General features: G+C 36.3%; 1 protein-coding gene across 1 annotated transcript in view; it reads right to left on the bottom strand.

Annotated features, from left to right (window-relative positions):
* Positions 1-19,001, bottom strand: part of LOC145715180 (uncharacterized) — a 91,296-nt gene extending 72,295 nt beyond the window's left edge. The window contains exon 1 of the mRNA XM_081794852.1: positions 18,866-19,001. Within this exon, the coding sequence (XP_081650978.1) occupies positions 18,866-19,001 (136 nt within the window). The remainder of the gene's footprint in view (positions 1-18,865) is intronic.
* Between the last annotated feature and the right edge of the window lie 331 nt (positions 19,002-19,332).

Raw genomic sequence — 19,332 nt, 5'->3', positions numbered from 1 at the left:
CCGTAAAAAAGAATGAAATCTTGCCATTAATGACAACATGGATGGACCTGGAGGCTATTATGATAAATGAAGTAAGTGAGACAGAGAAATACAAATATCGTATGATTTTGCTTACTTGTGGAATCTAAAAAGTAAAACAAACAAACAACAGACTCATAAATAGAGAGAACAGGTGGTTGCCAAAGTAGAGGTGGGTGGGGGATTAGGTGAAATAGAAGATTAAGAGGTGCAAACTTCTAGTTATAAAGAAAATAAGTCAGAGGGATGAAAAGTATAGCATAGGGAACAGAGTCAATAATGTAATAACTATGACCACAGAAGGCAACTACACTTCCCATGGTGTTTCATAATGTGTGTAATTGTTGAATCACTATGTTGTACACACGAAACTAATGTTATATGTCAGTTATCCTTTGGTTTAGAATAAATTAATGAAAAAGGCCTCCGTGCCAACCATCAGCCTATCCTGACAGATGTATCAGCTTTAAGAAGCATACAAATCAAAATCTCACCAAAATTCGTTATTAAGCAACAGAGAAGCCATCATTTCACAAAGTCAGATTTTACATTTCCATACAGTACAAATATACTCTCAATAATTTTTAAAAATATATGAAATGGAGAAAATAAGGCCACTCTTCATTCATTGGCACCTAAGGCAGTTATTGCTGGCCCTCTAACAGGCAGAACCCCTCCCATCCATTTATTCTTTGTAATTTCTCATTTATTTCCATTTCATACTTTTCAATGCCTTCCTTTTCCTCTTCTCATTTTAAAATTTCAGAATCACAGTGTATTCAAGAATAATAGCCAGGATTTCTCAACCATGGTCGCAGGATTTCTGACTAAAGCCACCTCATTCCCAACTAAGAATGAGATGACACCGTTGGTATTTCTTCGTAAGAGAAAACAGTCATTACCTTGTAAAAGATTTTTTTGGACAATCTTTTTCACTTAGATATGAAATAGAATTATTAGAGAAATTCTCACCATCGACTGGCAGATTGTTCACCAACTCTCCCTGTTTCTTATCTTTGAGTTCTATCCCCATGTTTCCTGGAACTTTTTTCATGTCATTGACCTCAACCTCTCCTTCAAAGCAAAAGAAGGGAGACTTCTGGTATTATTGTGAATGATGTCGTGATTCCACACAATTAAAAAAAAAAAATTGCCTTTGTAGCATTACAGCTAACTGCTGAATGAAAAGAGACCCAGCCTAAAAAAATAGGCCTTTGGGCCTACAGAGAAGGTTTCTCGTTATTTCTAGCATAATCTCTGAATGATAGGCAGGGCAACAGAGCATGCGATTTGAGTATAAACTTTGCAGTACATTAGAATGATACAGATTGCTGATCTAAATAGTTTTATCAGCACCTTTATTGCTTTGAGATCGCCTCTAACTTTACCAAAACTTTCCTTCACTTTTTACTGTGTTAAACTGGAATTTAGCTTTCCGCCATAAAAGAAGGTATGCTAATTATTGGCAGAGATTTCAGATAATGACTTGGGAAACAACAAAGAGCACTGAAGTTTTATTGCTAAGAGTTCTGATAATCTATTATCTAACTGTAGGCATTTATACATAAACATTTTTATAAGATGTGTAAGACAGATTTTAAAAGTCCATGCAATCATGATGTGGAAAGAGCATTATATTGTAATTTAGTGGAAATAATTTGGTTCTTAGATTTCTAGTAGCATCTTACTCTTAGTTGTTATTCTATTACCTGTTTTGGCTTTTATTCCACCCATTCCATCCATTAAGATACCAACATCAAAGTTCCCATTAGTTGTTAAAAAAAAAAAAAAAAAAAAAGACTTAGTTGGGATCCAGAAAATGATAGAGCTTTAGAATGAAAACATAAAGTACCCATACTGTAAAAAAACTTAAGGCAGAGTCCAGTATTTCCACTATTTTATTTGAGTCCATTTTTAATTTTTAATTTCAGGCTTTCTGGGGTTCAATTTGTATTTGCAAAATGGACTCGGAGTCTAGGAAAAACATTTTATGATGCCACACTAGTTCATAAACTCTACAGGACAGTTCATGCTCTCTGTGTTCATCTTTGTTCTGGCAGGGACAAGACTCATGCAGGTACCAAGAGTAAAAGAAGTAAAGGCCATAATTCTCATCTCATGTCTTTTACTAACATACTTTCTCCTCTTCTTTCTAATCACTGCGTCCATTTCAGTATGGCTGCTGACTAATTATTACTCTACCACTGCAGTAATTGCTATTAGTTCTTTATGACTCCAAACAATTATTATTTTTTCTTATTCTTTTCTGCTCTTTTCAGTTGATTCATCTTTCCATACTCATGGATTATTCATTTATCAATTCATACATAAAGGGAGACAGATATAAAGCCTCACTCCAAGGAACCACCAAACAGACCAAATAATGACAGTTCTTTGGCAATAAGGCTTTGAAAGAGCTCCAGTTCCCCTCTGCTCCCTCCAGTGGTTTCCAGGCTACTAGTTTTCACTGCAAATAGAAAATGTTATTTTTCAAGGCTATTATGGAGCTGTGAGACAGAGGATGGGAATAGGGCAAATTAAAATATCACAAAGCTCACTATTCTTACTGAGATTCAGTCTTTTTTCTCTTAAATCCTCCCCAGATTGCAGCAAACCTTTGGTTAATTTCCAGTTCTGAAAATGTTAATTTTGACAATTTTTGCCAGTTTGCTCATTGCTCTTATGGAGGAGAGAGTTTTTCGGTGGCTCCTATTCTGCCTTTTATCTGACATCGACAAGTGAGTTTCTGAAGCTAAAAATAACCTCTGGCAATTGTTGATAGTCCCACTTCATTATTTTTTCCAGATGTCCCAGGGAAACTTAAAAGCATAAAGAAAATAAGCAAATAAAAAACTAACTACAAGTTTTTCATTGGTACACAGTAGTACTTGAAAATTAAGGAATGATTTAAAAAAATATCTTTTGGGGAAAAAAAACTCACCCTATCAGAAGGGTATAAAACCCATGGCAAAGACATAACTAAATAGTATATGAATCAAGTGAAAAAAAATATTTTTCCAGGTAAGAGGCAGTATTCAGTAAAATGTTTCTAGGTGATACTGCTTGACCTCAGTGGATTGTGCTCAGCTAAATATATTCTTTTTTGGTTTATTTAAAGTGGGGATTACTTTGTGATACATCACACTTCAATCCTTATATTTTATTTAATACATACAATACTGACCTTGAATCGTGAAGTCTGGTCCAAGGATATGATGATCCATACCTACATAGAAGTAGCAAAAATGTCATTCATATTGGCTGAAACCAAAGCCCTTGTTCCTGTGAAAACTACTAACCTGACTGAGGCCCCAGCAACATTCTCAGCCTCTACTAGAATACTAAGAATTGTGATACACTAGACATTACGTTCCTTGGGTCAAGGACTATGTCTGTATTTCGTGGTCACTGTATTTTTGGCACTGAGCAGAATACATGATATATAGTGCTCAGTAAATGTTTGTTAAATAAACGAATAAGTATCAACTTTAGATTAATATATTGAGAGAAAAAATAATTCTTATTTCAGCTACATAAGTCCTATAAAAAATGTCAGCTGCAAAACCCAAATTTTCATGAAGGCATAATGATATCTAAATCATTCACCATCAACTGGTACATCTGAAGCATCTGAAGCAACTGGTACATCATTAAGTTCCTCAGCTGTAAGTCTGATTGCCATGTTTTCAAGAATAGAGTCAAGGTCATGGTCATCATCTTGCAACCCAACAAAAGAGAAAGATATGAGGACATTAAAATAAAAATCAAAATATAATATAAATTCCTAATGTATGGTGGTATCAATTTCATCATAAAAAAAGAGGCTAAGGACATTTAAATTTTTAAAGAGAAATACTAATGGACTAAAATTATCTATTCATTTATACCCAAAATATCCTACACTGAAGATAAGCTTACATAACACAATACATCAGAATAAGGCTGAGACACCACTCAGGTTAATTTTAGCAGCAAAACTGCAAACATAATAGTTTTTTTTATATAAACATTTATACAAGGAGATTCAGTTTGGTCACTGTATTTCAAGATATACTATCTTAAATTTTTATAGCTGGGCCTAAATTTTATTATTTCCACATCAAAAATCTAGGTAAACCTAAATATTTAGAACACCTTTTAAAAACAAGACAAAATTATTTAATCAGTATGAACATATGTGTGTATTAAAACTAATCGTGGAAATATATATGAGAATGGCAGGGGGCAATATTTAATAAGAAAAAAAGCAAAACACAAGAGTCTCAATCTGACATCTTTATTTGAATCTCACTCACCTTTTACATCTGCACAATTCAGCAAACTAGTCTTATATATTCTTCTACTAGCTGTAGCTGCAAGAAACACATAATTTAGGTCATAGAGAAAACATCTAGACATGCTAAAACAATATCAAATATCCAAGTTCAGAAATATACAGCATAAAATAATTTGCTCCTAAAATTTACCTAGTATCTTCTAGAAATAATAAAACAAAAAATGTAAACGAAATTCTTAATATGGTAAATCAATTCTTTAGCACCTGAGACAATTATTAATATTTACCAGGCCAAAGAAAAAACACTTCCTTATGTTGTATTTTTTCTGAGTCCACATTTTACCCCCTCTACTAGTAAGTATAGTTCTACATCTCTCCTCGTCCTCCTCTCCAACCCAAGGCATCTCAATGGAAGGAAAAATAACTATCAATATTCCTTAGTCCAAATGGCAAGACTGATGATTGATGAGCCTCTTGATTTAGACATATTTTTAAATGGTAATTTATGTGTTCCTAAATATTAAAAATAATTACCTTTAGAATTATGGATATTTTTAACTCTAACTTCTAAGTGATCTAGAATAAACATGGAGATTTGGATTATAAAAAAATTGTAGGCTATAATTCTAATTCCCTCAAGATTCTACCTGATACTTGCAATGGCTGAACAACTCCCTGGATGACTATATTAACTCTCTTGAAGACTATTCTGATATTTGAAATGCCCACCATTAATTGGAAGTAATTTCTTTAGCTCCGAATGCTCTGGTGAGGACTCTATCCCCGTATTTTGCAAGACATTTTCCAGGTCACTGAGGTCAACTTCTCCTCCTGCAGAACAAAAGAAGTAGAGAAAGATGACATTTTAAAAAATAGCATAATTTCCAATTATTAAAGAGAAATAAAGCATAATGATACCTGCTAAAAAATAAGCAGTCAGTTACAGACACAAAATGAACAGTGTTTCTTTAACACTGGTAAAAGAGATGCTCCCATAATAATGGTTATAAAGTAATATTTCACAATTGAATAAGGTTCATATAATTTAAAAATTATTAGAGTAATAAAGATGATCGGTACAAATAACTTAACATAGGGTATGGAAATTAAGCTAGAAATCAATAGCAAAAGCTACTAGGAAACTCCCCTAACTTTGGAAACTAAAGAATGCCTCTCTAAATAAATCATGTGTCAAAAAAATAAACCATACTGGAAGTTAGAATATTTTGAATTGAGTAAAAATAATAATATTACATATTAAAACTTGTAGGATATGGTAAGGTCGTGCTGAGGGAAATTCACAGCCTTAAATGCATGTAATAGAAAAGATGAAAAGATCAATAACCCAAGGTTCTATCTTAAAAAGTTAGGAAAGAACAGCAAATTAAACCCCTCAAAAGGAGAAGAAAAGTTCTAAGGACAAAAGCAGAAACTACTGAAATGAAAAGCAAACTTTAAATAAAATCAATACAACCAAATGTTGGGTTTTGGAAAGACCAACAAAAGTGATACATACCTGCACTAAGACTGACAAAGGAAAAAAAGAGAGAAAGCACAAAGAATAAATATTTCTAATGACAAAAAGGACATTACTAAGAATAGCCAAGAAGAGTTTAAAGAAGTAAATAAAATTGGGAGGATTTATGCTTCAGATATCAAGACATATTAAATCTACATTAAAATAGTAGGTATACTGGTGCAAGGACCAGCAAATAGAACAAAGAACAAAAAGAATAAAAAGTCCAGATATAGCAACACATTTATTATCTTTCATTTATGAAAAAGCTAGCCTTACATTAAAGTAGGGAAAGGATCACCTTGTCAATAAATGGTGAATATCCATTTAGAAGAAAAAGGGACCCTTATCCCACATCATATAGAAAAATCAATTAAGTGGATTATAGATCTAAATGTGAAAGGAAAATAATAAAGCTCCCAGAAGTTAAATAGGAGACGTTTTCATGACCGCGGTGTATGGAAGGATTTCTTCAACAGGCTCCCAAACATTCTAACTATAAAAGAAAAAAGGTTGACTAATTCAACTACGTGTCAAAGAGAAACTTTTGTTCATCAGAAGATAAAATACAAGAGGAGACACCACACGGCACTGCCAATGCCCCTGCGGAGAAGCTGAGATCACCACCGAATTTGAAATATTTAAAGTGGATACAAAATTGTTTCAGTAATGCAGACAATTAAGTGCGTTGCTGTGGGTGACGGTGCTGTTGGTAAAACGTGTCTCCTGATATCCTACACAACAAACACATTTCTGAATATGTACCGACTCTTGGTGACAACTATGCAGTCACCATTATGATCGATAGGGGGCCATACGCTCTTGGACTTTCTGATACTGCGGGGCAAGAGGACTATGACAGATTACAACTGCCAAGTTATTCTACAAACGTATTTCAACGTATTTACGAATACATTTCTACAAATGTATTCCAGTCTGTTATTCAGTGATCTCTGCCTCCTCACTCGAAAATGTGAAGGAAATGTGGGTGCCTGAGATAACTTACCACTGTCCCAAGACTTTCTTGCTTGTTGGGACCCAAATTGATCTTAAAGATGACTCCTCTACGATTGAGAAACCAAGAACAAAGAGAAGTCTATCCCTCCGGAGACTGCTGAAATGATGTGAAAAGCTGGCCCATGACCTGAAGGTGGTCAAATATGTGGCGGGTTCTGCACTCACAGAAAGGCCTAAAGAATGTATGTGACGAGGCAATATTGGCTGGCCTGGAGCCTCCAGAACCAAAGGAGAGCTGCTGCTATGAACAACTCTCCAGAGTCCTTTCTGCACTGCTGGTGTCAGCATTGTACTAAAAGCAATGTTAAACTAAAGATGAAAAATTAAAATTCATTTCTGCAATAATGACAAGTGCCTTGCACCTACAAACATGCACTTGTGTGAGACAAGGCCCATAGGTATGATTCCCTTCCCCTTCTCAATATTAGTTAATTCAGTAATTGTGTATTGTCAGAAAGTGATTAGTACTAGGTTTTTATCTTGTTGTTTCAAAAATATTTTTTTTGTTGTTTAAAAGCAAGGCATGCTTGTGATGACTCTGTAATCGACGAATTTGGGTTGTTAAAGCTACTCCCAGGCTCCATCCACTCTCGAGTTGCAAATATTTATGTACCCAACATGAAAGCAGCCAAATACATAAAGCAACTATTAATAGATATGTAAAGGAAGAAATTGATAGCAATGAACTAACAGTAAAGGACTTTAACATCCCACTTATACCAAATATATAAAGCAACTATTATTCTGGAGAATAATCTGGGAAATCCAGGTTTTTTCTTTTACCTTTATTGGGGGGGGGGGAGGAGAGAGTATGTGGGGCATTTGTTTTTATTTAGTCATGTTTTTTAAATTCATTAGCCACTGGACAGCTCTTAGAGGGAAGAGGATGGACTGACTCCACATTCCATTTCCTAGATCAAGTTTAGAACACTTGTCCCCCACCTGGTACTCTTAGGAAGGAGTATAGTAAACGCCTCATTTAATAACATACTCATAGTTAAAAGTTGCCTTTTCTCTCCACCCATGAGTAGGTCCAGTACTTGATGAAATTCCTGAAAGTAGGGAGAACCTGTCTGGCCCCTCCTCTTTTCTAGGATGTACTCTATACGTGACTGTGACTTTCAGGGAAATTTGATTGCCATATGCTATTTTTTTGACATTACTTTCTAACTTCTTTCACTGATAAATGAAGAAAAGTGTTTTGGGGGGTATTTTGAAATACATCCAATGGATTGAGTGTGTAATTAAAAAACATTTTTCCCTATCAAAAAAAAAGAAGATAAAATATAAGTGAAAAGTTAAACTATACAGTAAGATATTTATAATTTATATAACCTGCAAGGGACTTGTATCTAGAGTACATTAAAAAAAACAAACAGGTAAAAGATAAATGAAAAATGCAATATGAATTTCTGGGAAAGATGGCAAAGTAGGAGGATCCTAAGCTCATTTGTCTCATGGATACCCCTCGATACACCCGTATCAGTGTAACCAACCCAGAAAACAACCTGAAGACGGTCAGAACAGACCCTCCACAGTTAATTGAAGAGAAGAGGCCACAATGAAAAGAATGGGAGGAATAATGGAGATGTGGTTAGAACCAGACCCCCAGGAAAACCAACCACAAATGTGAGGGATGCCACAAGCACGGAAAAGGGAGAGGAAGAGATCTCCTGCCAGGCACCCCAGACATGGGTGACCTGCACTGTAGAGACAAACCCCCGTAATATTTGTCTTTGAAAGACAGAGGGGCTTAACTTTTTTTTTTTTTTTTTTTTTTTTAACTTTTACAATCACTGGAGCTTAACACCTAGAATTTTAAAAATCACTTGGCTTGGCTCTGGGAGAGCTGGAGGGCAAGAGGAAACAGTCTCCATCCTTAAAGAGACAGCATAACAAACAGCCCTGCAGGGATACAGCATAGAAGTGGCAGTTTGAAAAGTGGCTGGGATATTGAGAAAGGAGATTTATTTACTAATCTCAGAACTTCTCCTGGAAGGGCAGGGATTTTTAGGAGACTTCTCCAAGAATAAAAGACCTGGCAGGCACCATTTCTCTCCCCTACCCCCACCCTAATCCAGATACCCAGACAGCTGCAGGAACCAGCTGGAACACTTGCCATGTAGCTTGCTAACACCGCTTCACCCACTCCTGCATTCTCCTGCAGGCTGCCCCCTCCAACCATCCCCACTGGGCAGGAGTCCATCCAAAGCAGCACTAGATGCCTCTCATCTTGTAAGCAGCAGGCAGCTCCAACACTGTCCAGGACCACTCCCAAGTGACTCTTGCCCTGGGAGAGGGAATATAATCACACACATCAGTTTGACTATATTCCCAGCTCTGGGATGGGTACAGACCTCTGACTGCCAGCTCTACCCACCAACGATGATCTCACAGCGGGCAGCAGAAAGTGAGCACCCTGAAGTTTGGTACAACCACAGTTCTGGCAAATGGGGTGAGGCCAGGCATCTGGTCTGACCCAACTCAAGCCCAAGGTGGCCCCAGACTGGCCCTTTAACATCACAGGGACCAAACCTTGTCCACAACAGGCAAAGAAGGCCATTGCAGATGACAACTGATGGCAAACATGACTCAACAATCACAGCCCTAGGGCATGCAACACCCAGAGAAGACACCTGAAATGCTAGTTTTTGGTGAACAGGGGACATTACACAACAGGACACTACAGGGCCTCTTCTTCATAAGACCACTTTTTTCAAGATCAGGGACATAGCTGACTTTCCCAATACATAGAAACAGACACAGGGAGTTAGACAAAATGAAACTGCGGCTTATGTCCCAAATGAAAGAACAGGTCAAAAGCACAGCAAAAGAGCTAAATGAAACAGAGATAAGCAATATACCCAATAGAGAATTCAAAGTAATGGTCATGAACATACTTACTGGATGTGAGAAAAGAGTAGAGGATCATAGTGAGAAATTCAACAAAGATATTAGAAAATATAAAAAAAGAACCAGAGATGAAGAACTCATTAACTAAAATTAAAAACACACTAGAGTGAATAAATAGTGGACTAGAGGAAGCAAAAGAACAGATCATTACTGAAAGAACAGTAATGGAAAGCAACTAAGCTGAAAAGGAAAGAGTAAAAGAACAATATAAAATGAGAAGAGAGAACTCAGTGACACCATCAAATGTAATAACATTAGCATTATAGGGATCCCAGAAGGAGAAGAGAGAGAAAAGCAGCCAGAAAAATTTGTTAGAAGAAATAATAGCTGAAAAATTCCCTAATGTGGAGAAGGAGACAAATCAAGATTCAGAAGACTCTGAGTCCCCAACAAAATAAACCCAAGGAAGTCTACACCAAGACACATAATAATTAAAATGGCAAAAAATAGTGGTAAAGAGAGAACTTTAAAAGCAGCAAGAGAAAAAAGTTATATGCAAGGGAAACTCCTTAAGTCTATCCGCTGATTTTTCAGAAGAAACTCTGCAGTCCAGAAGGGAGTGGTATGATATATTCAAAGTGCTGAAAGAAAAAAACCTGCAACCAAGAATACTCTATCCAGCAAGGCTATCGTTCAGAATAGAAGGAGAGATAGACAAACAAAAGTAAAAGGCATTCCTCACCATTAAACCAGTCTTACAAGAAATGTTAAGAGGAATTCTTTGGAAAGGAAAGGCCATAATCAGGAGCAAGCAAATTAGGAAAGGAAAAAAATTCACGGGGGCATACAAACATAACCAAAGTGGTAGATCAATCACTTATAAAACCAGTATGGAAGCTAAAGCATAAAAGCAGTAAAATCAATTATAGCTATAGAAATCAGTCAAGGAATTCACAAAATAAAAGGAAGTAAAATATGAAATCATACATATAAAATGTGTGTGTGTGGGGGGGGGTGAAATTTAGTGCTTTTAAAATGGGTTCAAACTTAAGCAACCAGTACCTAATATAGGCTGCTATACGCATAGGATATTATATATAAACCTGATGGCAACCACAAATAAAAAAACGTGTAATAGATATGCAAAAAACAAAAGAAAAAGATATTGAAGCATATCACTAAAGGCCATCAAACCACAACGGAAGAAAGCAAGAGAAGAAAGGAACAAAGAACTACAAAAGCCACCAAAAGCTACTAGAACCGATAAATGAAATCAGCCAAGTTACAGGGTACAAAATCAATATACAGAAATCTGTTGCATTTCTACACGTTAATAATGAAGTAGCAGAAAGAGAAATTAAGAAAACAATCCCATTTTCAATTGCACTAAAAATAATAAAATATTTAGGAGTAAATTCAACCACAGAGGTGAAAGACCCACTCATTGAAAACTATAAAATATTGATGAAAACATTTGAAGATGACATAAACAAATGGAAAGATATTCCATGCTCATGAAGTAGAAGAACAAATATTGTTAAAATGTCCATAGTATGCAAAGCAATCTACAGATTTAATGAATTCTCTATCAAAATACCAGTAACAACTATAACAAAGAGTCCTAAAATTTATACGGAACCTCAGAAACCCCAAACAGCCAAAACAATCTTGAAAAAGAAGAACAAAGCAGGTGGTATCACAATTCCAGATTTCAAGTTATACTACAAAGCGGTACAAATCAAAACAATATAGTACTGGTATAAAAGTAGACATATAGATCAATAGAAAAGGGTAGAAAGCATGTAAAGCATATTTAGGCATATAATCCACAATTATATGGTCAATCAATCTTTGACAAAAGATTATACAATGGGAAAAAAAGACAATCTCTTCAACAAATGGTGCCGGGAAAACTGGACAGCTACATATAACAGAATGAAACTGGACCACTTTACACCCCACACCAAGGTATACTAAAACGGATTAAAGACCTAAATAGGAGACTTAATACTATAAAAATCTAGAAAAGAGCACAGGCAGTAATTTCTCTGACATCGGCTGTAGCAACATTTTTTCTAGATATGTCTCCTGAGGCAAGGGGAATAAAAGCAAAAATAAACTATTGGGATGCCATCAAAATAAAAACTTCTGCATAGCAAAGGAAATAATCAACAAAATTAGAAGACAACCTATTGAATGGGAGAAGGTATTTGCAAATGATGTATCTGATAAAGAGTTAGTATCAAAATGTATAAAGAACTTACACCAAGTCAACATCAACAAAACCCCAAATAAACCAATTAAAAAATGGGCAGAAGACACAAGCAGACATTTCTCCAAAGAAGACATACAGATGACCAACAGACATGTGAAAACAAGCTCAATATCACCTATCATCAGGGATACACAAATCAAAACTACAATGAGATATCACCTCACACCGGTCAGGATAGCTAAAATCAAAAACACAAGAAACAACAAGTGTTGGTGAGGATGTGGAAAAAAAGGAACTCTCGTGCACTGTTGGTGGGAATGCAAAGTGGTGCAGCCACTGTGGAAGACATTATGGAGAGTCCTCAAAAAAACTAAAAATAGACTATCCTATGATCCAGTAATCACATTACTGGGTATTTATCCAAAGAATACAAAAACACTAATTCAGAAGGATATGTGCACCTCTATGTTTATTGCAGCATTATTTACAATAACCATACTATAGAAGCAGCCCAAGTGTCCATCAGCTGATGAATGGATAAAGAAGATGTAGTGTGTGTGTGTGTGTGTGTGTGTGTGTGTGTGTGTATATGTATGTGTGTGTGTGTGTGTGTGTGTATATATATGTACACATACACACACACATACATATATATATATACACATACATACACATACATATGTGTATATATATATATATAATGGATATATGGTATATATATATACATATACATATATATATAATGGACTATATATATAATGGAATATATATATAATGGAATATATATGTAATGGAATATATATAATGGAATATATATATAATGGAATATATATGTAATGGAATATTATTCAGCCATAAAAAGAATGAAATCTTGCCATTTGCAACAACATGGATGGAGCTAGAGACTATAATGCTAAGTGAAATAAGTCAATCAGAGAAAGCCAAATATCAAAGGATTTCACTCATATGTGGAATTTAAGAAAAAAACAAATAAAGAGAAAAAAAAAGAGTGAGAGAAACTAAGGAACAGACTCTGAAGTACAGAGAACACACCGATGGTTACCAGGAGGCAGATGGGTGGGTGGGTTGGGGGATGAGTGAAGTAGGTAATGAGGATTGAAGAGTACACTTAGCTGATGAGGACTGAGTAATGTATAGAGCTGTTGAATAATGTATAGCTGTCACTAGAATGTACACCTGAAACTAATATAACACCTTATGATAAATATACTTGAATTTAAAAAACAAATAAAAAATGTTTTAAAAATTCAGTATGTAGAACACAGACATCCAAGCAAATAGGCAACAGACATGAAAGGAGCTTTATCGTAGAGGTATCCAAATAACCAGTAAACATGGATGCTCAACATCATTAATCATTAGGGAAATCCAAAAATAACAGTGGTATACCACAGCATGCTCACCAGAATGGCTACAACGGAGAAGAGAGATAATACCAAGTATTAGCAAGGATGTAAAGCAATGGTTGATGTGTCAAATGGTACAACTGCTTTAGAAAATGGATTGACAACATCTAATCAAGTACACACAATCCCATCTAACAACAAAGAAATTTCATTTCTAGGTGGATGGCCTAGAATTGTGCACATATGTTCACCAAAAGGCATATACAAGAATATTCATAGCAATATGTTCTTCATAACTGCTCCAAACTAGAAATGTCCTGTGACGGTAGACTGGATACATATCTTGTGGTATACTGATGCAGTGGAATATCGCACGGCAATTCAGGTACAACGAGCTAGTCAGAAATCATTTTACCTACTACCGCACATTCTCTAAAGATCTCCTTGACTGTAATTTGGTAGACTGTACAATATGCAGCAATGAAAACTAACAAACTGCCGCTACATGCAACAATGTGGACAAATCTCAGAGAATAAGATGTAATACAATGTTACGTGAAAGAAGTCAGACATCATGGAACACAGATCAGATGACTGCATTTATACAAATTCCAAAAGCGGGTGAAACTAATCTGTGGTCCTAGAATACAGGATGCAGTTACCTCCAGAGAGTCCAGAGGACATGACTGTGAAGTGGTACAGTGGATCTTCTGTATTACTGATAATGTATTTCTTCATCCAGGTGATAGATAAATATGTATGTCCACTTTGTAATAATTCTTAAGCTGGACACACTATACAATGTAGTAATTACGTGTTTCATACTTCAGTAAAATATTTATCACAGGAAAAAATATAATTTAGTGTAGACTTGGGATCTCATATTTATAGTAATTTCTCACTGACCTGTAATAACTTGTACTGAATCTATCAATGTTTTTAGATCAGGCTTCCCTTCAGCTAAAAAATAAGACATAATGGAGATACAAAGCAGGTTCTTTAAAAAATTATAAAATAAGAAACCAGAAATAAGCTGAATTTCATTATTCCACATCACCATTTGGGCTCACTTGAATTGCTTAATTCTTAGTTTTATGACATTGATTCTATGTTACTTTTTAAAATTTTTTTAATGTCTTAATTTATTTTTCTTTGAGACAGAGAGAGACAGAGTGTGAGCAGGGGAGGGGTAGAGAGAGAGAGGGAGACACAGAATCCGAAGCAGGCTCCAGGTTCTGAGCTGTCAGCACAGAGCCTGACGCAGGGCTTGAACTCACGGACTGTGAGATCATGACCTGAGCTGAAGTCGGACGCTTAACCGACTGAGCCACCCAGGTGCCCCAAGACATTGATTCTATTTTAGTAAGCTGGCCTTTGACCCTTGAACCATAAAGTCTGGCCCATGGAAAAATATGCTTTTACTCAGCTATTTTAGTCCTTATAAACAGGATAGAAAATACCATCCATGCAAGTTAATTCTCTAAAGGCCCTCGATTCTGGTAATGCTATGACTCTTAAGTATGAGTCTCTAGTGAAGAAAAGTCTATTTTCATCTCTGGTTTACTGCTAATATACTCTGATTCTCCCTGTTGCTCAGAATTGCTGCAAATGATTACAATGTACAATGTATTAGAAGTAAGTATTAGTGGCCCGACCAAAGGCAGTTTTTGTTTTCCTTAGGAATCATTCACTTTTTCGCTCATTTACTCTATCATCTCTCACTCAACATTTATAGGGTGCTTACTTATAGGCCAGACACTCTGCTAGGTACTAGATACAGAATACCCTTTTCTATTCTAAGGTCACATTAAAGTGACAAGACAGGCAAAGAAGCATACATTTACACAATGTGGCAATTATAATGAAAAATGTATGCAGTTATTGTGGAAACACAGAGAAGAGACATCTAATGGAGCCTGGGTATTTAAAGAACTTACTAGAAAAAGTGCCCTCAACTCTAATAAGCAATGGTGAGGAGTAGGTCAAACAAAGGGGAAGGGGAAACTCTCTGAATAGCGGGGAAAGTATAAGCAAAACAAAGATGCGACAAAAAGCATGATATACGTATGCTTGGAATAAAAGTTCAATGTTAGTGAGGGTAAAATACTAGATTGGACAGATAAGGCCAACCCAGATAATGAAAGAACTTGTTTGCCATAAAAAGGACTTGAGACATTCCCAAGTACCAAACTGAAAGCCATTAAAGGATTTTAAATTGGTGCAGAATGTCATCAGATTTGCATCTTATATGGATCACTCTAATGTCTAATATTTTGTGGAAGCCCTTGTAGTAGCTGAAGTCAGGAATGAAAGGACCTAAAATAGGGCAGTGGTAGCAGGGAGTGAGAGAAACTGATGGATTTACATATGGGATTTTTTCCAATGGTTTATTATGAAAATTTGTCAACATATAGCAAAGTTGAAGGAACTGTGCAATAAACACCCATATGCCCACCATCTGATTCTACTATTTAACATTTTACTATACTTGGCTTGTCACATATCCATCCATCTACCCATCTGTGTGCAGCAATTTTTAAATTTAGGTTTATATAAAGGTAAAACTTACAAAATTAGGTGGCAGATAATCCAGATCGTGGTTGACAGGAATTGGGGGAATCAAAAATGAATTCCATATATCTAGCTTAGGTGAATAGATGGATAGGGAGAGCACAAATGAGATTGAGAATACAGGACTAGGAGACTGGACAGGAAAATACTGAATTCAGTTCTAAATTCTAAATTCAGTTCAGTTGAGAAAAAGAAGCGTCCCACGGAATATCCAAGTAGAAATGTGTAGCAGGCATTTGGATACACCAGTTTGAAGCTGTATAGAAACACAGATTTACAGTCATAAGCATGTAGATGATAGGTTGAACAAAAGACAGTGATGAGATTACCCAGGTAGAGTATGCAAAATGAAAATCAAAAAATGAGAAGATCCAGGTTAGGAGGAAAAAAACACAGAAGCCAAAGGAGAATAATTTCAAGAAGGTGAGAATTATCACTGATACAAAAGACAGTAGAAAGCTCCAATAAAAAGTCAATAATGTCTAATGCAACTAGCAAATGGCAGGTTACTGGTGCCCAGAGAGAACTTTCAGTAGTATTATGGGGCTGTGTCAGAAGAGAGGAATGATGGGGAATGTGAGAAGGGTACACAGTGGGCTTGCATTTATTTCCTTTTCCGTCGTTTAACTGTGCTTCCTCAACATTCCCAGATGTGAAAGATGGTCTTGGAATCAGTCTAGTCAAGTGCTTTGTATTCTATATACATTCAGAAAATGGAAGACAGGATTAGTTCTTGTTCTAGAACTACATTTTTCCCTAAGATTTTACATCACAAAATTAATCTGGTTTCAGAATAACTCTTACATAGACCCTCGAGACCAAATTTTCCTGAAAGACTTTTTATATCTAAAATGAGTCACCATAAAGTGGAAGTTTTCTTTTCATCTCTCCAGAATCTTCTTTGGTGAGTTCAAAGCCCATGTTCCCTAGTATCTTGTCCAGGTCTCTGACAGCTACTGTCTCTCCTTAGGGAAAGAGAAAAAAATATGAAAATGCCTACTAATGCTGAAATGTTCCATATATTTTACCCATTCATTATAGACTTGGCAGAAATATGCAAGATCCATGGAACATGTTTCAGTTTAAGGCAGAGCTTCAATATGGTTAGAATTAAGCTCACTTCTCTTAAACCTTTTTGGAAAAATAACCATATACCCCATAAACTTCTAAAGGAACGGAATTACTTTCCAGTGTATAATTTTTATGATAGAAACAGGCAGGGGGCGCCTGGGTGGCTCCGTCAGTTGTGTCCGACTTCAGCTCAGGTCATGATCCCACAGTTCCTGGGTTCAAGCCCCACATCTAGTTCTGTGCTGACGGCTCAGAGCCTGGAGCCTGCTTCAGATTCTGTCTGTCTGTATGTCTCTCTCTCTCTCTCTCTCTCTCTCTCTCTCTCTGTCCCTCCCCCACTCATGCTCTGTCTCTGTCTCTCAAAAGAAACTAAATGTTAAAAATTTTTAAGAAAAATAAATAGGCAGTTCCAGTGAAATGAGAAAATCACCATGGTTGGAGTAAGAACACAAGGGTTGAATATTGTTCTCTACTATATATTATCTACTGGAACTTAGGTAAATAACCTAACTTTGAGTCCTAGTTTTCTGTTGTATGAAACAAAGATGAGACTATCTCTCAGAGCTTCTGTGAAGATAAAATAACACTTATGAAAAGATCTAGAACTCTGTCAGGTATGTAGCAGACGTTTGATACGTTTTGTTTTAATTTTTTTTTTTTTACATTTATTTATTTTTTAGAGACAGAGCGAGACAGAGCAAAGTGGGGGAGGGGCAGAGAGCGAAGGAGACACAGAATCTGAAGCAGGCAAGCATTCAGCACAGAGCCCAACGTGGGGCTCGAACCCACGAACAGGGAGATCATGACCTGAGCTGAAGTCGGTCACCTAACCAACTGAGCCACCCAGGCGCCCCACGTGATACATTTTAATAACTACATCTAAGCCAAAGTAGCATTGGCTTCCTTTTTTTTTTTTTTTTTTTTTTTAGCTCTAACTAGATCATTGCCTGTGCTAACCAAAATCACAGAATAATTACATTCTTATTCTGCGTTTCACAATTAACCTGCAATAATAAATTCTGTCTCTTGGAAAATTTGTTAAAATTCATATCAATAAGATCAATATAAAAGCCCCAAAGAAAACAACCTACCAAGATAAAATAATTTCAATTATATTGAATCCATATGTTGGAGAGTATCAGGATTCTTTATCACATGATTAGGAAATAAGACAATAAGTGATACATTGCGAGTGGTTTGTTGATTCATCATCAGTCTCACCTTGGAAAGGTAAGATTTCATAATGATACAGCTTCTTGTTAGCTAAAGACAAGGCAAAATTCAAATCACAGAGAAAGAGAAATGGAATTCATGAAACTGCTTAAGTTTCATAAAGAAGCACTTTTCTGATTTGGCTTATACATCTCGAATACCTATCTCCATAATAATATAAAAGCTAGGTCAAAATCTTTTCCCCTTGAAGCAGCTGTGAGTGACATCCTGCCATGTTGAAACATGTGGTACAGGTATGACATCGTAAATTGTACTCATGTATTTTTCTTTTTCATATTCCTTTTCTTCCATAAAACTTTTCTATTCAGCCATAGAATTTATATAACTCAGAGGAAAGAGGGTTTTTTTGTTTTAATTTTCAAAAGCTACTTTTTATAAAGCAAACCTGAAAATCTAACATTTCATTTTACTGTGAACCAGAGGGTTGAAAGGGAAAAAAAAAATGACACAAGGAAGCTCCCTTTCCTCCTTCTTCCCATAGCCTGTTTGGTAAGAAGAGGAGGGGAAAAGTCCGTTAACTACCTGAAGGGAGTGGGTGAGGGGAGGAGAAACAGGTGATGGAGGAGAAACAGTTTCACATCTGAAACTGGTATCACACTGTATGTTAACTAACTGGAATTTAAACAAAAACTTAAAAAATAGAGTTAACCTAGTTTCTTCCGGTTTAAAATAAAAAGTTCCTTTTTGGTTGACCTAGTTTATTTTGGGAAATTCTCAGTTTTTCAAACCTTTCCGCACTTCCGCTCTGAGAGGCCTCCTCGTAGTATCAGGGAAAGCTTGGGGGTCCTGCTGCCCGTGAAGGAGGGCGGCCAGACCTTGGGTTGCCCTCTGGATTCTCGATAGCCTCTTCAACAAAATCCACATTTCATGAGTCCTGACATCTCCTGCTGAAGCTGATGGCCTGAGAAACTTGTGGTCTGTGTCGTTGTGGTCTGTGTCATTGTTGTTTTGTTTTTTAGCAAAGTCAAGGTTCTTTGGTCCTTCCTTCACTAACTTGGTTGGCTAAGCCCTAGCATTCACTGGTGATGAGGTCCTCTGTGTCTCAGTCAAGTATTCTGTTAGTCCCCAGACCATACTGTCTACTCCATAGCCTCTGGAGGGATCACCTCTCCCTTTGACTTGGTGTCCCATGGCAGACCCACTGACCCCCATCTCTGAGAAACCTTCTACATTGCTTACTGGGAGTACGTGGGAA

The sequence above is a fragment of the Panthera onca genome (genome assembly GCF_046562875.1).
Source record: "Panthera onca isolate mPanOnc1 chromosome E1 unlocalized genomic scaffold, mPanOnc1 haplotype 2 h2.Chr16_ul_7, whole genome shotgun sequence".
NCBI lineage: Eukaryota > Metazoa > Chordata > Mammalia > Carnivora > Felidae > Panthera > Panthera onca.
The sequence above is the reverse complement of the archived record's forward strand: the minus strand, read 5'-3'. Positions and strand labels throughout refer to the sequence as shown.